General features: G+C 45.3%; 3 protein-coding genes across 3 annotated transcripts in view; 1 reads left to right on the top strand and 2 right to left on the bottom strand.

The window, feature by feature from the left end:
- Positions 1-1,502: 1,502 nt before the first annotated feature.
- Positions 1,503-15,806, bottom strand: LOC129337307 (axoneme-associated protein mst101(2)-like). The gene is given in 9 exon segments (XM_054990913.1): positions 1,503-1,762; positions 1,765-2,527; positions 2,612-4,155; positions 4,789-5,125; positions 5,240-6,289; positions 6,410-7,237; positions 7,310-9,840; positions 15,239-15,431; positions 15,750-15,806. Coding segments are annotated over 9 exon segments (7,563 nt in total).
- Positions 15,447-19,454, top strand: SEC61G (SEC61 translocon subunit gamma). Its single transcript, XM_054991444.1, has 4 exons — positions 15,447-15,526; positions 17,054-17,153; positions 18,377-18,479; positions 19,309-19,454. Exons 2-4 carry the CDS (start codon positions 17,060-17,062, stop codon positions 19,316-19,318), a joined length of 207 nt encoding a protein of 68 aa, XP_054847419.1. The 5' UTR covers positions 15,447-15,526; positions 17,054-17,059; the 3' UTR covers positions 19,319-19,454.
- A 306-nt stretch (positions 19,455-19,760) lies between these two features.
- TPK1 (thiamin pyrophosphokinase 1) overlaps positions 19,761-25,282 on the bottom strand; it is a 771,984-nt gene continuing 766,462 nt past the window's right edge. The window contains exon 9 of the mRNA XM_054991443.1: positions 19,761-20,925. Within this exon, the coding sequence (XP_054847418.1) occupies positions 20,792-20,925 (134 nt within the window). The 3' untranslated portion in view covers positions 19,761-20,791. The remainder of the gene's footprint in view (positions 20,926-25,282) is intronic.

Raw genomic sequence — 25,282 nt, 5'->3', positions numbered from 1 at the left:
AATGGTTTTAAAAATGTTTTCTTTGGAATGTGCTTGGATTCATCATGTCTAGCTATTTCAAGGTACATCTCTGTGCTGTTTCATTCATGAGCTTTGGTTACTTTGTCTATTACTCTGCTTAGGTATTTCCTTCATTTCATTATCACGGTGTTTCGATAAACTGATACAATTCATTTCAGTTAAACTTGAGAGTCTTCTTCCTGGTTAACTGTTACACATCAGGTTGATAAAAGACCCAGATCAACAGGTGCAAAAGAGAGAAACTAGCTATTTTCTATGGGCCTCATTAGACAAATGATCTATTCTGTACACCAGGATTTCCACAGAGAAATGTTTGCTTGTGGGCCTCAATCAAAGAGGTCAGACCAAAAAATTAATCATTTTTATTTACTCATTTTTAAAATAAATGCCTTGAACAACCCGCTTGTTTATATCCTAAATATTATTTTTCTTTCTGAATCAAAGCATGTGTTTATACACAACCAGGGCTTTTTTTCAGCTGGAACACGGGGGAACGGAGTTCCGGAACCTCTTGAAATTGGTCACATGGCTGGGGGCCCCGCCCCCTGATCTCCAGACAGAGGGGAGTTGAGATTGCCCTCTGCGCCGCGGGCAATCTCAACTCCCCTCTGTCGGGAGATCAGGGGGCGGGGCCCCCAGCCATGTGACCAATTTCTCCGAGGGCAACCCACTAAGTTCCACCTCCTCTTTTCCCAGAAAAAAAGCCCTGTACACAACAGAGGTCCCCCACCCTTTTTGAACCTCTGGGCACCTTTGGAATTCTGGCACAGGAGTGGGTGCATCCACAAAATGGCTGCCAAAGGAGGTGGAGCCAAAGAAGGTGAGATTATGCATAACTCTCCTAGAAACTCTTCAACATTTCAGGCAGAAATTATGTTTAACAGCCAATCAGATCTACAGTAGCTATTCAAAAACCCTGCTGGGCAAAAGTCCTACCTGCTCCTGCCCTCTTTCTAAAAACATATGGCAAGTGCCAGGAAAGGTGTTGGAAAGTCCTGATATAGTAGATCGGAATGGGAAAACCAATCTCACTTTTTTAAAAAAACTGTATTTTTAAAGGTCAGTTGGATAGAAGTAACAGATTTTGTTTAAAAATCTGGCCAATTGGAAATTTCTAAGTAGTCGTCAAAATATTAGCATTGCTGTTGGTCTTATTTGGCTGAATTTGTATGGCTGGAGAAGCAGCCAACCAGTAATGGTTTTATTACTCCTGTCCTTCCCATTGAGTAAGCCCATGAGGTGCTCATGAGGACATGACCAAAAAAAGCCATCACCTGTCCATGGATATCTGGGCGAGGACCAAATGCTGTGTATATAGGTCTTTTAAAACCCTAAACACAAAGCGTATGGGTGTAAGGGTCTTACTTTAAAAATCGAAACAGTTCTTATTCCTTCCTCCCCAATTTTAATGTTATGAACACAATGGCTTGTAGATGACTATCGAGTTCAGTTAATTGTTTTTCTAACTCGCAGTCTCAGCCTCATTCGGTTTCCAGAAAGTTAAGAACAGAGTTTGCTAAAGGTCTCGATGAACTCTTCCCAAGCTCTATGCCCTTCTTAAAATGTGGCTGTTCCTTCGTTCCTTGTTCAATGCAGATCTTTTTGTAAATGATGCTGTGCTCTAGACCTTTCTTCTGGACGCCCTCTTTAGCACCTGTTTTTGGCATTATATTGTGAGCCTCATCATCGTCATTATTATTATTTATAACAGGCTCCTGGGTTGGCGCCGGATTTTTATTTGCTTCCCCATTTCTTCCAAGGGCAGTTTTTTTGCTCAATCCAATTCCTCCATGGCTAGTTGAGCTCTTTTCTCAGCCTCTAGGGCAGCTTTGCGAGCTTTATCCAGTTCTTCCATAGCTAGCTGAGCTCTCTCTTGTTGCTCTCGGGATCTCCTCTGTAACCTTTGTTGTTCCTCCTTAAACTTTCTCTGTTTTTCTTCCAGTTCCTTTAGCATCTTTTTCACTCTCTGCTGTTCAACAAGGGCTGCCTTCTGTGCTGTCTCTTGTTCCTCCAAAGTTGTTTTCTGAAGTCTTGACAATTCTTCTATAGCATGGTGAGCTCTCAGTTGTTCATCTCGTGCCACTTTCTGCACTTTCTCTTGTTCCTCGAAGGCTTTTTTCTTTGTTTCTTCTAGTTCACTGAGCATCATCTTAGCTCTCTTCTGTTCTTCAACAGCTATCTTCTGAATTCTCTGTTGTTTTTCCATGGCTCTAGTATGTGCTCTCTCCAGTTCTTCCATAGACAACTGTGCTTTCCTTTGTTCATCTAGGGCCTTTTGTTGAGCTCTTTCATTTTCTTCCATGGCCTTTCTCCGAGTTGCCTCCAACTCTTCCAGGGCCTTCCTCTGAGCGAACTCCAGTTCCTCTTGGGCTCTCTCTGCTTTCTCTCTCTCTTTCATAGCTCTCTTTTCAGCTCTTTCCTGTTCTTCTAAGACTTTACTTCTAATCTCTGAAAGTTGTTTCAGGGCTGCCTCAGCTGTTTCTCTTTCTTTCACTGCTTTGTAAGCCTTTTCCTCTTCTTCTAAGACCTTTCCCTGAATCTTTGAAAGCTCTTCCTGGGCCTTCTGAACCTTCTCTGTTTCTTTCATCACTCTCTTCTCAGCCTTTTCCTGATCTTGTAAGGTCTTCTTGTGAATCTTTGAAAGTTCTTCTAGGGCAGTTTCAATCATATGCCTTTCTTTTAGTTCTTTCTTAGCCTTTTCTTGTTCTTCAAGGACTTTCCCCTGAATCTTTATAAGTTCTTCCTTGGCTTTTTGAGCTCTTTCTCTTTCTATCACTGCTTTCTTCTCAAGCATTTCTTTTTCTTCTAGGATCTTCGTTTGGGTTTTTGAGAGCTCTTCCAGGGCAGCCTCAGCTATCTTTCTTTCTACCACTGCTTTTTTCTCAGCCCTTTCCTGTTCTTCTAGGGTGTTCCTATGAATCTTTGAAAGCTCTTCCAGGGCAGCCTCAGCCAGTTCTCGTTCTTGCATTACTTTCTTAGCTTTTTCCTGCTCTTCAAGAATCTTTATCTGAATTTCGGAAAGTTCTTCCTTAGCTTTTTGAGCTCGCTGTATTTCATTCATTGCTTTCTTTTCAGCTTCCTCTTGTTCATCTAGGATCTTTTTCTGAATCTTTGCAAGTTCTCCCAGGTCTGCTTCAGCCATCATTCTTTTATCCTTTGCTTTCTTCTCAGCCCTTTCCTGCTCTTCTAGGACATTCCTATGAATCTTTGAAAGCTCTTCCAGGGCTGCCTCAGCCATTTCTCGTTCTTTCATTGCTTTTTTAGCCATTTCTTGTTCTTCAAGGACTTTAATTTGAATTTCTGAAAGTTCTTCCTTAGCTTTTTGAGCTCGCTGTATTTCATTCATTGCTTTCTTTTCAGCTTCCTCTTGTTCATCTAGGATCTTTCTTTGAATCTTTGCAAGCTCTTCCAGGTCTGCTTCAGCCATTTCTCGTTCTTTCATTGCTTTCTTAGCTTTTTCCTGTTCGTCAAGGACCTTTATTTGAATTTCTGAAAGTTCTTCCTTGGCTTTTTGAACTTTCTGTATTTCAATTATTGCTTTCTTTTCGGCTTCTTCTTGTTCATCTAGGATCTTTCTTTGAATCTTTGCAAGTTCTTCAAGGTCTGCTTCGGCCATCTTTCTTCTATCCTTTGCTTCCTTCTCAACCCTTTCCTGCTCTTCTAGGACCTTCCTATGACTCTTTGAAAGCTCTTCCAGGGCTATCTCAGCTATCTTTCTTTCTTGCCTTGCTTTCTCAGCTCTTTCCAGATCTTCAAGGACTTTCATCTGAATTTCTGAAAGTTCTTCCTTGGCTATTTGAACTTTCTGTATTTCAATTATTGCTTTCTTTTCGGCTTCTTCTTGTTCATCTAGGATCTTTCTTTGAATCTTTGCAAGTTCTCCCAGGTCTGCTTCGGCCATCTTTCTTCTATCCTTTGCTTCCTTCTCAGCACTTTTCTGCTCTTCTAGGACCTTCCTATGAATCTTTGAAAGCTCTTCCAGGGCTGCCTCGGCCATTTCTCGTTCTTGCTTTGCTTTCTCAGCTCTTTCCTGATCTTCAAGAACTTTCATCTGAATTTCTGAAAGTTCATCCTTGGCTATTTGAACTTTCTGTATTTCAATTATTGCTTTCTTTTCGGCTTCTTCTTGTTCATCTAGGATCTTTCTTTGAATCTTTGCAAGTTCTCCCAGGTCTGCTTCGGCCATCTTTATTCTATCCTTTGCTTCCTTCTCAGCCCTTTCCTGCTCTTCTAGGACCTTCCTATGACTCTTTGAAAGCTCTTCCAGGGCTATCTCAGCTATCTTTCTTTCTTGCCTTGCTTTCTCAGCTCTTTCCAGATCTTCAAGGACTTTCATCTGAATTTCTGAAAGTTCTTCCTTGGCTATTTGAACTTTCTGTATTTCAATTATTGCTCTCTTTTCGGCTTCTTCTTGTTCATCTAGGATCTTTCTTTGAATCTTTGCAAGTTCCTCAAGGTCTGCTTCGGCCATCTTTCTTCTATCCTTTGCATCCTTCTCAGCCCTTTCCTGCTCTTCTAGGACCTTCCTATGAGTCTTTGCCAGCTCTTCCAGGACTGCCTCGGCCATTTCTCGTTCTTGCTTTGCTTTCTCAGCTCTTTCCAGATCTTCAAGGACTTTCATCTGAATTTCTGAAAGTTCTTCCTTGGCTATTTGAACTTTCTGTATTTCAATTATTGCTTTCTTTTCGGCTTCTTCTTGTTCATCTAGGATCTTTCTTTGAATCTTTGCAAGTTCTCCCAGGTCTGCTTCGGCCATCTTTATTCTACCCTTTGCTTCCTTCTCAGCCCTTTCCTGCTCTTCTAGGACCTTCCTATGAGTCTTTGAAAGCTCTTCCAGGGCTGCCTCGGCCATTTCTCGTTCTTGCATTGCTCTCTCAGCTCTTTCCTGATCTTCAAGAACTTTCATCTGAATTTCTGAAAGTTCTTCCTTGGCTATTTGAACTTTTTGTATTTCAATTATTGCTTTCTTTTCGGCTTCTTCTTGTTCATCTAGGATCTTTCTTTGAATCTTTGCAAGTTCTCCCAGGTCTGCTTCGGCCATCTTTATTCTATCCTTTGCTTCCTTCTCAGCCCTTTCCTGCTCTTCTAGGACCTTCCTATGACTCTTTGAAAGCTCTTCCAGGGCTATCTCAGCTATCTTTCTTTCTTGCCTTGCTTTCTCAGCTCTTTCCAGATCTTCAAGAACTTTCATCTGAATTTCTGAAAGTTCTTCCTTGGCTATTTGAACTTTCTGTATTTCAATTATTGCTTTCTTTTCGGCTTCTTCTTGTTCATCTAGGATCTTTCTTTGAATCTTTGCAAGTTCTTCAAGGTCTGCTTCAGCCATCTTTCTTCTATCCTTTGCTTCCTTCTCAGCCCTTTCCTGCTCTTCTAGGACCTTCCTATGACTCTTTGAAAGCTCTTCCAGGGCTGCCTCGGCCATTTCTCGTTCTTGCTTTGCTTTCTCAGCTCTTTCCTGATCTTCAAGGGCTTTTGTCTGAATTTCTGAAAGTTCTTCCTTGGCTTTTTGAACTTTCTGTATTTCAATTATTGCTTTCTTTTCGGCTTCTTCTTGTTCATCTAGGATCTTTCTTTGAATCTTTGCAAGTTCTCCCAGGTCTGCTTCGGCCATCTTTATTCTATCCTTTGCTTCCTTCTCAGCCCTTTCCAGCTCTTCTAGGACCTTCCTATGAGTCTTTGAAAGCTCTTCCAGGGCTGCCTCGGCCATTTCTCGTTCTTGCATTGCTTTCTCAGCTCTTTCCTGATCTTCAAGAACTTTCATCTGAATTTCTGAAAGTTCTTCCTTGGCTTTTTGAACTTTCTGTATTTCAATTATTGCTTTCTTTTCGGCTTCTTCTTGTTCATCTAGGATCTTTCTTTGAATCTTTGCAAGTTCTCCCAGGTCTGCTTCGGCCATCTTTATTCTATCGTTTGCTTCCTTCTCAGCCCTTTCCAGCTCTTCTAGGACCTTCCTATGAGTCTTTGAAAGCTCTTCCAGGGCTGCCTCGGCCATTTCTCGTTCTTGCATTGCTTTCTCAGCTCTTTCCTGATCTTCAAGGACTTTCATCTGAATTTCTGAAAGTTCTTCCTTGGCTATTTGAACGTTCTGTATTTCAATTATTGCTTTCTTTTCGGCTTCTTCTTGTTCATCTAGGATCTTTCTTTGAATCTTTGCAAGTTCTCCCAGGTCTGCTTCGGCCATCTTTATTCTATCCTTTGCTTCCTTCTCAGCCCTTTCCTGCTCTTCTAGGACCTTCCTATGAGTCTTTGAAAGCTCTTCCAGGGCTGCCTCGGCCATTTCTCGTTCTTGCTTTGCTTTCTCAGCTCTTTCCTGATCTTCAAGGACTTTCATCTGAATTTCTGAAAGTTCTTCCTTGGCTATTTGAACTTTCTGTATTTCAATTATAGCTTTCTTTTTGGCTTCTTCTTGTTCATCTAGGATCTTTCTTTGAATCTTTGCAAGTTCCTCAAGGTCTGCTTTGGCCATCTTTATTCTATCTTTTGCTTCCTTCTCAGCCCTTTCCTGCTCTTCTAGGACCTTTCTATGACTCTTTGAAAGCTCTTCCAGGGCTATCTCAGCTATCTTTCTTTCTTGCCTTGCTTTCTCAGCTCTTTCCTCTTCTTCTAGGACGTTCCTGTGAATCTTTGAAAGCTCTTCCAGGGCTGCCTCAGCCATTTTTCGTTCCTTCATTGCTTTCTTAGCCTTTTCCTGTTCTTCAAGGACTTTTAATTGAATTTCTGAAAGTTCTTCCTTGGCTTTTTGAGCTCTCTGTATTTCAGTCACTACTTTCTTTTCAGCTTCTTCTTTTTCATCTAGAATCTGTCTCTGAATCTTTGTAAGTTCCTCTAGGTCTGCTTCAGCTATCTTTCTTTTATCCTTTGCTTTCTTCTCAGCCCTTTCAAGTTCTTCTAGGATCACCCTATGATTCTTTGAAAATTCTTCCAGCGCCGTCTCGACCATCTCTCGTTCTTGTGTTGCCTTCTCAGCTCTTTCCTGTTCTTGTAGGATTTTTCTCTGAATTTCTGAAAGCTCTTCCTGTGCCTTTTGAACAAGCTGCAATTCTTTCAATGCTTTCTTCTCAGCTTTTTCTTGTTCTTCCAAGGCCTTTCTCTGAGTCTTTGAAAGTTCTTCCAGGGCTATCTCAATTTTCCTGTTTTCTTCTAGAGATTTTTTCTGTGCTTGCTCCTGTTCTTTCCTGCTTGCCATTTGAGCTTTTTCCTGTTCATCCATTGCCTGCTTATGAGCTCTTTCCAGGTTTTCCAATGCTTTCTGGGCCTGTTGATGTTCCTCTACTGCTTGCATACGAACTCTTTCCAGATTTTCCAGAGCTTTCTGAGCTCTCTCCTGTTCCTCCAGTGCCTGCTGCTGAACTCTCTCCTGGTCCTCCAAGGCTTTTTTCTGAGCTGCTGCCAACTCTTCCAGAGCCTGTTGCTGAACTATTGCCAGTTCCTCTATAGCCGTTTTGTGAGCTCTCTCTTGTTCTTCTATGAGCTTTTTGTAGGCTTCTTCTTCATCTTTACAAACCTTCTGCTGTGATCTTTGCTGTGCTTCTAATATTGCCTGTAAAACCTTCTCCTCTAGAGCCAGTTCATCTTCCTGAGCTCTCAGCTTTTCCTCCAGCTCCTCCTGAAGTGCTCTCAACTGTTCCTCCAACTCTATCTGATGGACCAGTCCATGGTTTTTCAGTTCCTTGGGTCGAGGATTCTCTTGTTCTTGCCATATTTTTTGTTGAAAGCTTCCTCGATCTTCAGTCTCTTCATAAGATCTCCACTGCTGTACCATCCCTTCTTGCAGTCCTCTCTCCCACTTTTTCTGGGGCACGCTCTCCTGTTTCTTTTGTACTGCCTTTCTGATCTCTTGTTGTTCTTTTATGCTTTCTTTCCAAACAGTCCTCGGATATTCCATAGTTCTGTTGCAATGACTTCCCAACTCTGCTTGGGTACTTTGAGCTCTCTCAAGTTTTTCATGAGGTTTCTGAATTTCATCCAGTAGCTCGTTGTACTTTCTTTCCTCCTGTTTCTGCTCATGCTTCCTCCAGTATCTGGCAATTTTCAGAGCCTTTGGTTCGACCTCCTGTAACAAGGCATATGATTCTTCATCGTAATCCAGCTGACAGGCTACGGCAAGGTCCTTTGTAGCCTTCTGCCAGCAACCAAGTAGCAGCAATGCTTTGCCTCTCCACTTATAGGGCTGTGCAGAGTCAGGGTTGATCTGTATGGCTTTATCACAGTCTCTGATGGCAGCATTGGGCTTCTGAAGCTTCAGAAAGACACTGGCTCTGTTGGCATATAAGATGGCAAGATGTGGATTGAGTTGAATGGCTTCAGTGAAAAGTTCTATTGCTCTTAAAAGTTCACCCTTATTGACTGCATCAAAGGCCTCTCTCTTCTTTTCACAGGCCAGTTTCCGCATTTCTTCTGTCACTTTCAGCCTTTCGTCTCCCATCTCTTGAGAAGCATCTTCATCTGGTTCCACCACCTCTAAAGTATCAATATCCAAATCACTTTCCTCACTCTCAGATTTATCAATACCTTTTTGCTTAGTTCCTTCCTGAATTCTTGGTTCCTGTACTTGAGATGCTACATCATTTTCAGGCGCAGTTATCTGACTGCTTTTGTGGGCCTCGGCTTGTACCTCCTTTAGCATTGCATAGGTATTTTCATCATAATCTAACTGACAGGCCAAAGCCAGATCTTTAGCAGCTTCCGGCCAGTATCTTAGGAAATGATATGCTGCCCCACGACATTTATATGACAATGCTGAGTAAGGGTTTATGCATATAGCTTGGTTACAGTCTCTTATGGCAGCATTGGCCATACGCAACTGCAGGAAAACTTTGGCTCGGCTGACATACAAGTTGGTGAGCCGGGGGTTTAATCTGATAGCTTTAGTAAACAGGATAACGGCTCTTTGCAGTTCACCTTTCTCCACTGCAGCAAGGGCCTCCTTCTTTTTTTCACTGGCCTGCTTCCACACCTCAGCTGCTATCTCCATATTTTCATGTATCATCTCTTGGGAATAATCAGCATGATCTAATTTGATTATCTCCTCTGTTTCATTTTTCAAAAGCGTGCTAGAGGCTTCCTCTCCCCAGCTTTTCCCTTGATCCTCTGAAGTTGCTTGTACCTCCCCCACCATCTCCAGTATCTTGGGCTCCTTAAGTCTTCGAGTGGTACACTCTGCCTGTTTCTCAGAAACCCTTTGAAACCCCACCTTCAGTCTTTTTAGCACAGTGTTGGCTTCTTCATGGTAATCCAATTTGTATGCCAGAGCAAGGTCGCAGGCTGCCTCTCTCAAATGCCCCAACTTCTGGAGTGCTCTCCCTCGCAATTTGAATGGCTCCGATGACTTGGGATTAAGTCGAATGGCCGTGTCACAGTCTTTAATGGCAGCGTGTAGCTCTCCTAGCTGCATGGAGACATCGGCCCGGTTTATGTATGAATTGGGAAGATGTGGATTCAGTTCAATGGCTTTTGTGAACAACTGAACTGCTTTCCGAAGCTCACCTTTAGCCAAGACTTCAAAAGCCTCCCTACTCTTTTCATTGACTGGCTCTCCTATTGCATTAGATGACTGCACATATTCACACTTCACTTCTTGAAGGCCATTCTGATAATGTTCTGTCCTTTCCTCACCTACCAGAAGCCTATCTCCCTCATCACCCACAGAAATGTTGTTCAGAGTGAGTGATACGGAACCCACTACAGTTTCTAAAGACCCCCGTTCAAATAATTGAACGTCATCATCTGCGCAGTTCTGACTAGAGTTGACTACCTTGGGCATGGCACGGTGAACTTTCTTGGTATTCATTGTGAAGAGAATGAAGAAGAGAGGCAAATCTGGATTTAAAAGGGAAGGAAGGATTTAAGGGAGGGGTTTGGATGTGAACTAATGAGAGCCCTGATGGAAAACGGCCCTCATCTTTCCTCTCCCTGACCTGCTACTACATCTACTTAATGTGCTAAAATCCAGCAGGAGAGCTGCGGAAACAAAGGCAGATTTTGTGATGTCATCAACCACATCATCGCCGGAACATTCAAGGGAGTTCTTTATGTGGAGTACTGCCAAAGAACTCCCGCAAAAGCTGTCTTAACATGCGGTGAGTGACAAGATCATTTATTTTTCATGTAATCAAGAATGCTAGTGATCCAAAGGATGGAGACATGGAGTGTGACTACAAGTGGCTTTCTCCACGTGGAGAGCACTAGATTTTTTTTTAGCAAGGTTTCCTGGGAAATGAAGTCCAAGTGGTCCTTCCCCTCTGTTAGAATCGCTGCCTGAAGAGCCAAAAGAGGGCTTCATTTGGGGGCGGGCAGCTGCTACTTTCTCCAAGGGCATCTTGTGGGCTGCCTGCTCTCGGGGAGCTGCTCTGGAAGCGGCAGTGTCGGTGAAGCTTCATCCTCAGTGACAGCAGAAGAATCTGCAGCAGATGCTTCCACTGTCGCTGCGGCTGAAGCTTCACCGACGCGGACACTTTCTCCAGAGCAGATCAGGCAGCCTGCAGGACACCCTGGGAGAAAGTAGCAGCTGCCTGCCCCCAAACGAAGCCCTCTTGTGGCTCTTCAGGCAGCGATTCTAACAGAGGGGAAGGACTACTTGTACTCCATTTCCCAGGAAACCTTGCGAGAAAAATCTAGTATTCTCCACGTGTAGAAAGTCACTTGTAGCTTTGCTGATGGTTACCACTGAAGGGACAAAAAGCCAGTTGCCTGAAAACCAAAATGGCCCACCAGCTTTAAATATTTCTGTCTGAGAAGCCACGAAACATTCAGATTTCCTTGTTTTAAACTCACAGACATGTCTGGGATTTTCAGCATATTTGCACATACATAGCAGTGTCCTAGAGGCATTGTTAGATGAACGGAGGAACCATAAGAATCCATAGAGAATGGAACACCAGCCTAGAAATATTTGGAGCAACGACTGTTTTAAAGATAAAAAGAATTTACTCTTTTGAAGCATATTTTCACAAAGGGTATTTAATGTATGATAGTTAGTTACAGACTACAAAGTTATGAATACAGTAAATACTACTCCTGGAAAAGGGATCACAACATATGGTGAAAGGACTGTGTGCAGCAGAGCATAAATAAGCCTGTTTTCCTCACTATATAAATGAATCTTAAGGTGATTTGTTTGGCTTGCATACTACTCCGTATCCAACCTACCTGGACAAAATTACTTGCCCTTTTGCAGGTGAGTTTTTGGCAGGTGAGAAAGTTCCAAGATCAGTTGTCAAGCCCTTGCCCACAGAGTTTCCCAGCTGCAAACATCTGCATTTTAAAGAATCTCAGGACACCCGCAATGGGAAAGACTCTTCCTTGCCATCACTATGTCAGGAAATTCTTGGAGATTTGGAAGAGGGGCCTCTGGAGGGGAAGGACCTCAAGGGAGTATAATGCCATAGAGTCCACCCTCCAAATCAGCCATTTTCTCTGCAGGAAGAGATCTTTATAGTCCGGAGATCAGTTGTAATTCCAGGAGATCCCCAGCCCCTATCTGGAGGTTGGAACTCTACCACTTTGTATAACAGAAGTTCATACATTGAGGCCAATACACATTATATTTCAATTTATTTTGCAGAGGATGACATGTGGCCTTGCTAATCGATCATCTGCACTGAATTTCATCTAAACCACGCTTCTTCTCACAAGGGGAAGCAGCAAACTAGTAATGTGCAGTGGCTCCTAGCAGAAAAATGTCTCTCTGAACTCAACTGGCTCTTAGTCTTGTGTAAGTATGCATGGGATCACAGCTTTAGCTGCCTGTACAGACTCCAGTTTATCAGTATGCTGAAAATATTTGTAAACTGCTTTTGAAACCATAGGAAAGGGAGGAAAAATATCCACATTTCAACTTATTTTGTGGTTATTAATGGGAAAGGTGGGTTATTTTCCTTCCATCCAGGGCTTTTTTTTCAGCAGGAACGCGGTGGAACGGAGTTCCGGAACCTCTTGAAAATGGTCACATGGCTGGTGGCCCCGCCCCCTGATCTCCAGACAGAGATCAGGGCAATCTAAGCTCCCCTCTGTCTGGAGATCAGGGGGCGGGGCCACCAGCCATGTGACCATTTTCTCCGAGGGCAGCCCACTGAGTTTCACCACCTCTTTTCCCAGAAAAAAGGCCCTGCTTCCATCTATTAAAGCGCTCTTGGAAAATAAAACACAGATGTATTCCTGACCAGTCTAAAATAATTCATTTTCTTACAAAAATAAAATATCTGGTATGACAGATCAAAAACTAAAAATAAGATTGCCACATCTTGGCTTTCATTTGTTGGAACAAAAGACACACATGGAGCCAAGAAAGGGTTTGTCTTCCTTGGTAAATCAGAACTCACTATAGGGAGAACCACATGAGACCTGATGCATGATGTCAACCTTGATAAATTAATTGCATGTTGGTCCCAGACACCTAACTAAAGAATTACATGTTTGGGCTGTTAGCAGAATTTATTGTTTAGCAGAAGTGTGATTATAGGTGGTTGTGAGATGGTTCTGCTGGCTGCTGTGTGTGCAGGGATGAAAAATAACAAAGCCTACACTTGCTTATATTTAGAAAGGAAGTAAGAGTTCTTTATTGTAGGAACTCCATACTCTAATAGGAAAGGAGGAGAGACAGATCCTAACTACTATCTAGTCTAAGGATAGACATGGATGCTCAGACAAGTTCTGCATCCATGCTGCCAAATGCAGGGAGAAGAAGGAGAGAGGTGTTGCCTGGAACAATGCCAGGAAGAGAAGAAGTGAGAGGGAGGAAGTCAGGAGGGGGAAAATCCTGAGAATAGTAATCTACATATCAAAGGACAGTCAGAGTAGTAAACAGTAAACAGAGTGCCCTGACCTCTCTCTTTCTAACTCTTTGATTTGTCTCCCTCTGAAACCTGAGGAAAGAGACAGCGCTGAATCCTCCTCTTCCAACAAACCTAACCGTTGTCCAACCATAGAGATGGCAGGCTGTTAGAGTGTTCTTAATGCTAGTCTTAAGAATAACAAGGCAGTATTATTTCCAACAGAGGCATGGCTTTAATCAATCCCATTCCTTCCCTCTCTCTAGCTGTTGTTACAACAACTTCCTTCCTCTCCTGACCACGCCAAATCCTCAAGTGAACTTGGGGCAGTTTCGAACACTATCCCGGTTGTCAAAATACCACAATATGTACCACTGATATTATTGGCGAGAATTTTCTTTGGACACCTCACCTCTCTACGGGCGCATCCAGGGCTTTTTTTCAGCAGGAACGCCGTGGAACTGAGTTCAGGAACCTCTTGAAAATGGTCACATGGCTGGTGGCCCCGCCCCCTGATCTCCAGATAGAGGGGAGTTTAGATTGCCCTCCACAGTGGCAATCTCAACTCCCCTCTGTCTGGAGATCAGGGGGCGGGGCCACCAGCCATGTGACCATTTTCTCCAAGGGTAACCCACTGAGTTCCACCACCTCTTTTCCCAGAAGAAAAGCCCTGGGCGCATCACTCTAGCCCTTGACACGTCTGTGGTTCCCAGTGTTGGCAAATAAAGAGGGGCTTGCAGCACGGTAGGAAGTGGAAGAAGCTTTGTGTTAGGACTGCGGCTCCCGGGCTTTCAACCAGGCAGCAGCAGATGAAGTCATTTCTATTGGGTTTGCTCCATACGGCCTTGGAAAGATGTGCCTTCTTTGCCCCCAAAGCACCCTTAAGCCTCTGCAACTGATTTCTGCCCTCTGAACAGAACGAGAACACCCATTGTTTTCAAACCCCTGCAGCACGCCTTCAACACATCCCTGTCTAACCGTGTATTTTTTTTACCACACCCCTTCTCCTCCAAGGAACACAGGGTCGTAGAGACTGTGCTCTTTGTCTCAGGGTTGCCCACTGTGGATTGGGAAATTCCTGGAGATTTGGGGTGGAATCTAGGGAGGCTGGAGTTTCGGGAGGGAGCGCAAGGGGGATGTGATGCCATAGAGCCCACTGTCCAAAGCAGCCATTTTCTCCAGGGGCACTGTTGTCTGGAAATAGGCTTGCCATCCTCCAGGTGGTGACTGGAGATCTCCTGGATTTACGACTGACCTCCAGCCGGGAGAGATTGGTTGCCCTGGAGAAAATGGCAGCTTCAGAAGGTGGACTATTATACCCGCTGAGGCCCCTCCCTCCCCCAAACTCCTCCTCCTTCAGGTCCCTCCCCCAAATCTCCAGGAATTTCCCAGCTCAGAGCTGGCAACTCTTATCTGGAAATTGGTTGTAATTCCAGGATATGTCCAGGCTCCACTTGGAAGTGGGCAACCCTACCTACATTTGATCCTCACAACAACCCTGTGAGATAGTTCAGGCTGAAGGAGAGTAGGTGAAGGTCTCCCCCCACCCAGTGAGCTTCTATGGCTGAGGAAGGATTTGAATTTGCGTCTCCAGGATCCTAGTCCAGCGCTGACCTCCGCAGCACACTCTCCCTGGGCTTTTAAAAATCTGGCTAATGTCGAGAGTCACCTGGCCAAACGTTTCCTATCATTGTATCTGTGGAAGCCAGACACTGTTATGAGTCTGGAGGGGCAAGAAAAATAAGCAGGGAACTGAATTGTGGCACCTTTATTGCTAACAAGATGTCACAGCCTACATTGACAGTGCAATCCTAAGCAGAGTTACTCCAGTCTCAGCCCACTAAAATCAATGGAGTAACTCTGTTTAGGTTGCACTGTGATAATACCTGGAATACAACATTTTTACAATGCTCTCTAATAAAACTTTTTTATTCACTTGGAAATCTAGTTTGTCTTTGAAGTGCTCCTGGACTCAAATCTTGCTTTTCTAACGCAGACCCACACAGCTGCGCTTCTCCAACTCGGGTTCCCTGGATGGGAAATCCCAGGAGACTCGGGTGGCGAAGCCGAGGGAAGGGAAGAGTTGGGGGTGGGCCTCCAAGGGGCACAATGCCACAAAAGCCACCCTCCAGAGCAGCCACTTTCTCCAGGGAAACTGAGGCGTGTCTGGAGATCAAGCATAATTCTGCGAGAGCTACAGGTCCTACCTGGAGGCTGGCAACCGTCAATAAAACGTGCACGCCTGAATGGTTTTTTAAAAAATTGTGTAACAATAAATGTGCTTACATCACACCAGCGCACGAATGAAGGAAGCAAGTTTTGTTGTTGTTGTTATTGCAAGTCTTGAGTTAACGAGAACATAAATTGACGCTGGGCAAAAACTCGGTGAGGAAACTATCGGGACTCCCAGCCAAGCCCTGCCCGAAGAGGGCCGGCCCCCTTCCCACCCCAGTCCCCGTCCTTTGTTTTTCCAGCCTTGCGCTGCGCTGCGTCCATGATGGGCTTAGGAAGGGGCGGCGGCGGGGCGCTTTCATCCCGCCCGGGAGTTGGCGTCCCAGGGGCTCCCGCGCCTTCCGCCAGTTTGCGGGCGCTTCCGGAGCGCTTCACTAACAACCGGAAATCGCTCCGGCCCGCCTCCTCCTAGGAAGGCCGCCCCTGTGCGGCGTCACTTCCTTTTTCCGGTTTGTGTGCTGGGTGGCGACGTGTCTTTGGGTTTCGAGCCGTCGCAGGAGCCGGTGAGTGGTGGGGAGGGGGTCCTGGCGAGGGTGTCTTCCCTTCGCCCCTGAGAAGCCGGGGGCCGTCCGCTTGGGATTTGAGCCTCCCTTCGAAGCAGAGCCCAGGGGTAGAAAAGGAGAGAGACCTCAGCGGGCTATAGTGCCCCAGAGTCCGCCCTCCAAAGCCGCCGTTTTCTCCAGGGGAAGACTGGAGATCAGAATCTGGGAGATCTCCAGTCACTACCTGGAGGCTGGCAACCTTTTCACCTGGTGCGCGAAGGCAGTCGAGGCCGAGCTCCATGTCGTGTTGGGTTTCCCTGAAAATGAGGGGCAATGTAGTGTAGTGGTTGTAGCAGGATATGGGAGACTCGGGGTTGAACCCTTGCTCTACCGTGGGGGCCTGCGGAGTGAGCTTGTGGTAGACGTAGATTTTCAGCCTGACCTACCTCATGGGGTTGTTGTTATGAGGGTAAAATGGAGGAGGGGGAGGATGCAGGAAGCCCCTTTGCCCCCCCCCCTCGTGGGGGAGAAACATAAGATTATAAACAAAATAAATGAATGGATATATATCCTTACTAAACAGAAGGCTGCATTTCATGGACATCACATACAGGCAGATTTAACTTTGCCATCAGTTTGTTGTAGTGGTTAAGAGTGCGGGACTCTATTCTGGAGAGGTGGGTTTGATTCCCCACTCCTCCCCTTGAAGCCACCTGGGTGACCTTGGGTCAGTCACAGCTCTCTGGAGCTCTCTCAGCCCCACCCACCTCACAGGGTGATTGTTGTGGGGCTAATAATGACATACTTTGTAAACCGCTCTGAGTGGGCATTAAGTTGTCCTGAAGGGCGGTATTTAAATAAAATGTTATTATTATTATCAGTCCTCCTCTTCTCCCAGTTTCACCCATTCCTCCTGGCTTTGCTATCCACATGCAAGAGAGCTCCAGTCCGTTTTTAGGTCCCTACTAGCAGTTGGAGACCTGCTACTTTGGGGTGCCACTGTGGCTGTTTTTATATAATTTTTCTGGTCTAGTGAATGTGCTTAAAGAGCTTTCTTCTCCTTCCCAAAATACAAAAGTATTGTGCCTTTGTTGAAGGACTGTGGGGTATTCTTAAAAGAAAGGTGCTGGGGGTGGGGGGGTGGGGAAGAGCTGTAGGAACCTCCCAGTCATAATTGGTCAAATAAGAGGTTGTTTCTTTCTGACATCAGGGATTGCTAGCACAATGCACCTTTCTACAAGAGCACTGTAAAGAGTGCTGAATAATATTCAAGGGAAATGCTGGAAGCTCTAAAAATAAATGGTATAGGAACTGGGACTTTGCAAAGGCAGAAAAAAACCTGTTTCTCAAACAGCAGCCCAAATGCTCTTAATATCAGGATCTTGAACAGCTTTTCCCTCCAAAACTAAACCCGAGATAGAGCGATGAACTTAATCAGTTCGGTTTAAAAAAGCATCTTCCTATCTAATTTGGGTTGAAGGCACTTTCTGAGAAGTTTTGCGCCGACTGTATGGAACAATCTGTTTCCTATCTGTTTTATTCCTGCAGTTTATAATGGATCAAGTAATGCAGTTTGTGGAGCCCAGCCGGCAGTTTGTGAAAGATTCCATCAGGCTTGTTAAAAGATGCACAAAGCCAGACAGGAAAGGTAAGGGGGAAAAATGTCATTTGTACCATGAAATCATGTCCTAAACTAAGCAAAAGGAACAAAATCTCTCTGCACAGAATGGTCCCATGTTTGTATTATATATTTTTGTTGAATTTCTTATATTTTAATATTATATACAGGATGATGGCTCTCGGGCTCAAGTGTTTATGGTAGGGTATGAGCTTTTGTGAGCTAGGTAAAGGCCCTGTGCAAGCACTGAGTCATTACTGACCCATGGGGGGATGTTGCATCATGACATTTTATCGGCAGACTTTTTACTGGGTGGTTTGCCATTGCCTTCCCCAGTCTTCTACACTTTACCCCCAGGAAACTGAGTACTTATTTTACCAACTTCGGAAGGATGGAAGGCTGAGTCAACCTTGAGCCAGCTATTTGAACCCAGCTTCTGCCAGGCTCAAACTGAGGTTGTGAGCAGAGCTTGGACTGCAGTACTGCAGCTTACCACTCTGTGCCATGGAGTTTATGGTAAAGTTTATGGTGTTTGTGGTAGGGTATGAGCTTTTGTGAGCCACAGCTCACTTTTTCAGCTGTGTGAGCTCACGGAAGCTCACACCCTACCACAAATTTTGTTAATTTTATGGACTGGACTCTTGCTCTTTTCTACTGCTACAGACAGACTAACACGGCTACTCATCTTGATCTGTCTCAAGTGTTTATGATCAGGATAGTATTCTAAAATTCTTGCAAGGTTTAACAGTCAATTCAAATAAAAGCTCGCTAGCTCCATGTCGCATGTAGTCCTTCTGAGAAGGAGCAGATTGGCGGAAGGGCCCTGTGCAAACAAAGCCTGATTATTTTCATCTGCATTTGTTTTAGCCTCACAAATGGAAGGAGAACCATTTCATTTGGATCATTCCAATGACATTAAGGTTGGGTCTGTGTTAGGGAAGCACCTACTTACAACATTTGATCTTCTTCTTACAGTGCAATTTTAAGCAGAGTTACTCCAGTCTTAAGTTTTTTAGGATTGCGCTGTTAGTCTAGTGCTCAAGAAAGTATGTACAGCTCTATTTCCCTAGTAAAACCAGACTTTAAATCTGGAGAAATCTATAATTTCCAGTCAGCTGGTCAAGGATTCCTGGTTACAGATAAAAATGTGTTTGATATACTCCAGAGCCACTTCGAGTATATGATGCTTTTAAATGACTATCTGTTTTAGTGTTATAGTCAGTTACATTTTTATATCTTTTTTTAATTTACAGAATTCCAGAAGATTGCCATGGCAACAGCAATAGGTTTTGCAATAATGGGATTTATTGGTTTCTTTGTAAAACTGATTCATATCCCGATCAACAATATCATTGTGTAAGTGTGGCAAGAGAAGTGTCAATTGTATAATCAAATACTGATTGTGGGTTTTATGAAAACAGTATTTTTAGTGACGTGAAGTGTGATGTCTTGGCACCTCGTATCTGTTAACTATTGGGATTCTTTACAAGAGATGCCATTCTCTTTTGCGGATACAATTGCATTTGTCTTCTCGAAGTGATGCAGGCTTTTCATTTATTCCCCAGATACTTTTTGCACCTTCATAACGCGTGAAGAACTAATGTTAATCAAAGAGTTTGCTTGCTCACTTACAGGCATGGACTGTTTGTTCAAAAGATGGGGGAGGGTGGGCACAGATTGTCACATGGTGGAGATGTGATTTTTCATGCTTCTGTGCCTCTAGAGCAGGGGTCCCCAACCTGCGGCCCGCGGGCCACCTGCGGCCCCCGAGCTCTTTCTGTGCGGCCCTCCAACCTGCTTATTTGCTGCTATCACCCTGCAATTTTGTTGCATTTTGAGTTAAGCTGTGGCCCTCTTTAGGCACTGGGCACTCTAATGCGGCCCCCGTGTGCCAAAAGGTTGGGGATCCCTGCTCTAGAGGGCTAATTCTTAATGGTTACAAAGCTTTCCATTTGGAATACAGCATTGAATATCCAAAGATTTTGCTACTCCATAGTTAGGCTACCATCCAAAGAGGGCACTGTGTTAGGGATTTGCCTCTCTTCTCCGGGTCCTAGCCCTCCCAGTGTTCTCTGCTCCTGTACAGTTTATGCTTCCTGAGTCACATGGCAGAGGAGGCTTTGTGCAAAAACAAAAATACACTTGCAGAATCATACAAGTTGATTGTGTTATCTTGTTTTTACAGGGGTGGCTGAATGCATTGGAAGATCTTGCTTTGATAACTGCGCATGGTGACATCAGAAAATGTTGTTGCTGTTTAGCTTAATAATTCACCTAGTTTACTGTATCTTTTTGCTACTTGCCAATATAAACCAAGGTTTAAACTAAAAATGTGGTGACTTTTTTGTGCTTACGCATTATCTTTGATTCTTTGAGGAGGTCGAATGGTCTGGTTTATGAAATGCCCTGCTTCTTCAGGGATGTTCAGGAGCATCTGTGTGCACATGAGCTGCGCGGCGCACTCTAAAACGTGATGATCATCTGCTTAGCATCCAAGGTTGCTTCTGACAACCTCTGAAGATGTCTGGTTTTAACAGGTCTAGAGTCTCCTTTGTCTCAGAGCCATCTCCAACCCTAAAGCAATCCCAGCCATTTGCTCCCCTTGTGGAGGAGAAATACAATACAACGGCCTTTTAAAGAGAGCCTTTATTGCATGTAAAAACAGGTTGTAGCACAAGGTGAGCATAATGCCCTCTTAAAAACAGGCTCTTCAGTTCATACAACTTTAGCAATTACAGGTTAAGTGCTTTAAGTTCAAGATTTGTCACAGGCGTTCACAAGGCTAAACAGCAAGGGCGGCTTGGCACAGAAACAACACAGAAACAACGAGTGCCATCAGCATTCATTTAATTCTGTAAATCAGGGAGAGCCGTAAGAGCAGGGTCGGCTGTGAGCGATCAGGACCACCTACCTTGTAATTAGTTGAGTGGTCAGTGTCAACACAGCTGCTACAGCCAAGCCCATTCAGAAGGCATGTCCCCCCTCCCCTTCTTTTTTCCAGTTTCAGGTGGGTAGCTGGGGTGATCTGCAGTGGAATAGCAAGATTTGAGTCCGACAGCATCTTAAGAGACCAACACGGTTTTCAGGGTGTAAGCTTTTGACAGTCACAGCTCCCTTCATCAGATACTTGACAAAGGGAGCTTTGACTCTCGAAAGCTTACACCCTGAAAATCTTGTTCTTTTAAGGTGCGACTGGGCTAGAATCTTCTTCTAAAGAGCAGCAATGAGGGGTCCGTGTGGTGGTGCTGTTCTCAGGGCAACTTGCCACTTGCTTCCCTTGAGTGGTAATTCACAAGCAAGTGTTCTGGTGGAGGCAGCTACAATTTTAGTAAAAAAGACTGTTATAAATAACAATAATAGAATAAAAGTATTTTGCATCAGCTTGTTTTATCAATCTGCCTCCCTTTATTAAAAACAGAAACGCATAGTATAAAAACCCCTGTTTTCTATTGTTTTTTTTAAACTTGATGTGCCACTGCAAAACAAAACCATTCCTAAACTTCCTGCCGTTCCACACATTCAAGCTGCATTAAAAAAAGAGTCCAAAGCATACCACTTTGAATTCCTGTATCAATGAGCATCTTGTTGAGTGCATTGTGGATAATTGTGAGGTTCTCACTGGCTGCCCCCCTTCCAATCCTGCTAGGAGGTCCTGTGGTAGGACAGAATTAGGCCACCTGTGCACTCTCTTCGATGCCCATCGTCCACAGCAAAGGCTTGTCCGTCTCGATGGTCACGACGCCAGATTTGCCGTAGGTGTTTGAAGTGCTGACCAGGGTCCCAAATTCTAGAACGCTTCCCTCTGTAAGCAATTGGGGGATAAAAGAAGTCGCTTTAGAACTCGCAGCCACGCTTACCGCAGTTCTGCTTTGCAACTAACTGAAGTGTAGCAAAAAATGAGCACAGTCACTGCCCTGGGTTTTCCTACACTGCCGTGCTAAGGAGACACCCTTTCGATGTCCGTTTGTGATTAGTGGGCCATCGTTCTGTTTAGGATTGCAGCATCCGTCTCCTTTTATGCTTACAGAATAATCCTAAGCGTGCAAAGGTTCTCATGGAATTTCCTCCCAAGTGACTGTGCCGTGGGCTGTAATCCTGAGAGCAAGCTGGTAGCTTCTGTTCCTACTTCACATGGGTGTTGCTGCACTGTAATCCTATCTGGGTTGTCTAGGCCTCCCCTGAAGAATACCAGCAAATATTCCCGCAGTCAACAAAAGCATCTTTTTAGTCAAACGATCATCACAGGGCTACTAATTTATAGTATCCAACTTCAAAACATTGAAAACGCTGAACTTTTCAATAATGAGCTATTGTACTCGTTCTAGCATTTTAATAGTGGACAAAATGAATCCTATTTAAACAAATACATGCTTGCAAATATATTGTATATGTCTCTGGCATATGCAGGAATTATCACTATCTAGTATGGTAGATTAGGAGTCACCAACTTTTATTTTAGAGAGAGCAACTTCGGAGTAAGGGTGAATTCTGAGCAACCCCTGCCTCCCAGCATGTTGCCAAGTTTTGTATCCTAGAAACAGAACCGAGGTTAGGAAGAAGACCAGAAATGAAGTGACCAGAAATAGGGTTGCTAGCCTCCAGGTAGTGGCTGGAGATCTCCCGGAATTACAACTCGTCTCCAGGCCACAGAGATCAGTTCACCTGGAGAAAATGGCTACTTTGTGGGGAAGGACTCTATGGAATTATGCTGTCATGGCCCAGTCTGAGAGTGAGGTCTCCTCTGGAGGAGAGGAGTCTCGTGTAGCCAGCCAGGACTCCTCAGGAGAAGAAGAGTTCTGTGTAGCCAGCCCTAGCCCTGACTCAGCAGAAGCCAGCAATCAGGAGCAGCAGCTGCTGGCTGATCAGAGCTCACAGCTAGCAGCTGAGACACCAGCACCCTCTAGCCCCAATACCACAGGGGAAGCCCAGCCAGGGGCTTCCACCCCCCCCCCCAGGCTCACCCACGCCTAGAGACCGGAAGACCACTCATGGGAGCCTGCTGTGAACATTCATGCCCCCCGCCTAGTCCGACAATTCCATCGGGCCTATCCTCAGAAACCGGGGCCGCCTGGGCCACAGAGGAGGGGGGCCTTGGGAGGGGGGATGGTGTCACGGCCCAGTCTGAGAGTGAGGTCTCCTCTGGAGGAGAGGAGCCTTGTGTAGCCAGCCAGGACTCCTCGGGAGAAGAGGAGCCCTGTGTAGCCAGCTCTAGCCCTGATTCAGCAGAAGCCAGCAATCAGGAGCAACAGCTGCTGGCTGATCAGAGCTTGCAGCCAGCAGCTGAGACACCAGCACCCTCTAGCTCCAATGCCACAGGGGAAGCTCAGCCAGGGACTGCAGGCAGCGCCAGAGACTGGAACTGCAGGAGAGACGGCACAGTGCTTGCCTCTCGAGCCAATGCCAGCTGCTGGAGAGTGACGATGAGTAACGTCAGGATGAAGCCCCAGCAGCTGGCTGAAAACCACGCCTGGCTATAAGAGCCAGTTTGGAGGAACTGCCGGGCGTGGAAGCAACGTGTCAATTACCTGCAACCACTTCCTGGTACCTTGCAGCTCACTCTTGCCTGCACCTTGCCTTGATACCCTCGTGCTCTGACCTACGGACTGGACTTGGCTTGGCTTTTTGGATCTTGGACACACCCCTGCTGTTTACCTTGGGCTCTGACTACAGACTGGACTCGGCTTGTGACTCTTGAACACTCCTTGGCTTCATGTTAGTACCTGGGCTACCAGCTTGGGCGGGCCCAACCCATGACATATGCTATGCCAAGGTACTTTCCCTCCCCAAATCCCACTTTCTCCAGGTTTCACCCTCCAGATCTCCAGGAATTTCCCAAGTTGGAGCTGGCAACCCTAACCAGAAAGCAGCACAGAGAAATCCTATTAAACAAAATAACACCCCCCCCCCCAAATAAAAAAGCCTAGAGCTGTTTGGAAACTTTGCCAGGGGCTTCTAAGGGGTGCTAGTCAACAAACATCCTGTGGGAGACGCTTGCTGAAGGCCAGTCTGGCAGAAAAATCTTCATACTGGACATTTGGGGTCATGCATGTCAGTGATTTTAAAAAAGGAAATATTCCTCCCACCCCCTATATGTCTGACTGCAGATACAGTTTAATCCTGATCCAGCCCTAGCTTGCTCTCTGACACCCTCCTTGCCTGGCTAGAGAGCAAAGCCATTTGTCAAGGCAAACCAGACTTTGAGGGATCGCCCGCAAGCTGAATCCTGATTTCACAGCCTTAACCACAGTTTAAGCCATGGTTTTGCATTGGGTTTGAACCGAGCCAGTGTTTGCACTCAAATGTAGGTCCAGCTCTGGTTTGTATGTCATACTTTCAAAGCACGTTATAACCATCAATTGTTGCGGACTGTGCTGGCCTTACTGGTTGTAGGAAAAACACCCTCTGTTATGACCAGAGCAAGCATTACTCAAAAGGCACGACCCCCCCGCCCCTGCCCCAAGTCATGCAAAAAGTGCTTTCAAAATAACCCAGGAATGGAATACATAAACTCCCTGCTCCTGAAAATGCGGCCTCACTCTGCCCCTGGCCTATTTCTCACCTAATCTACAGTTACGCACAATTCATTTTGGTTATGCTGTTCACTGTTACGTGCTTGAACAGGATTCCCTGGACCCCCAGTTTAGGGTACAGAAAGTATGTGACTGTGACAGAGGTACTTGCGTGCCACAAGAAATAAATGTAGCCGTATCTGAAGTAAGCTGTGACTCAGGCGTCTTGAGGTTCTGACCAACTGTGTGCAAGATCCCCCAGAGCAAAGAACCCGGAGACTGGTGAGTCTCAAAGTGAAAAGGGCGGTCCACCCTCCCAGGAGGCCTGCTAGGAGTCTGAGCAGCTGTGGGCAGGAGGGTGGTGACCCCCCCCCCCCCAGACAGAGCCTGGAGAGAGCAGGGTTTGAGGAGGGGAGGGGCTTCAGAATGGTATAATGCCCTAAAGTCCACCCCCAAAGCAGTCATTTTCTCCAGGGGAACTGATCTCTGTCACCTGGAGATCAGTTGTAATTCCAGGAGCTCTCCAGCCACCACCTGGAGGCTGGCAACTCTTGTTCTTTTCTACTGTGACAGACAGACTAACATGGCTACCCATCTTGATCTATCTACAAGAAATAAATGAATGCAACAATAACCCCTAAAAGCCCAAAGCAGTGATCCAGAGAGGCCTACTTTTTTGGGGTGAATTTTCTGGTTTGGCCTGGCCTCTTTCCACTGAATGTTAGACCCTTGGCCCACTGAAGTCAATATTGCCTCCTGTGATGGGCAGCAGCACTCTGGTCTGAGACGGAGGCCTTTTGCATCATCAACCAGCTCAATCTTTTTTACTGGAGGTGCCAAGAATGGAATCTGGGACCTTCAGCATGCCAAGCGGATTACTACTGAGCCAGCCAAAAGTATCCTTATTCTTCAGGGGCAAGAGAAGGGAGCGGGCTGAGCAATTTTTGTATAGCTCCCATTATGCTACATGTATGGGTTGTATTCTGGAGCAAGTGCCCCAATGCTGGCTCTGGGATCTGGGTTCTTAAGACTACCTCTATCACAAGTAATAAGATGGTGGTGGCAGCAGAGAGTGCCCTCAGGTCATAGCTGCCTTACGGCAGCAACTGGTGGGGTTTTCATGGCAAGAGACTAACAAAGGTGCTTTGCCATTGCCTGCCTCTGCAACCCTGGTCTTTGCTGGAGGTCTCCCATCCAATTACGAACCAAGGCCAACCCTGCTTAGCTTCTGAGATCTGACCAGAGCAGGCTCACCTGGGCTATCCAGGCCAGGGCTACTACATTTTCTCTGGAGGGGCAAAAAAGTTGTCCAAGCAAGAAAGCAATGCTTTGGTGTCTTCTTCTTAGAAATAACAACCGAATGTTGTTCCAGAAGGCAAGAAACGAATTCTTGACTTCTGAGAGAGAACTACTTGGAGCAAGGAATTTTATTTTCCTCTGGGAAAGAGATTAAGCTGGGCTACCTAGCCGCTAATAACGCAGGCAGATCACTCTACAAATAAAACCAAGTCAGCAATACCACTGTATGTCCAGTAGATGGCACCTTTAGTCTTTCATTCTAGGCAGTTTTCTGAAATGCTGGTTAAAATACAAGAAAGGGACACTGCTGGCGATTCACGCAATTCGTAGGGACAAGCGTTTTCACACCCA

This window comes from Eublepharis macularius, chromosome 11 (assembly GCF_028583425.1).
Source record: "Eublepharis macularius isolate TG4126 chromosome 11, MPM_Emac_v1.0, whole genome shotgun sequence".
NCBI classification, from domain to species: domain Eukaryota; kingdom Metazoa; phylum Chordata; class Lepidosauria; order Squamata; family Eublepharidae; genus Eublepharis; species Eublepharis macularius.
The sequence above is the reverse complement of the archived record's forward strand: the minus strand, read 5'-3'. Positions and strand labels throughout refer to the sequence as shown.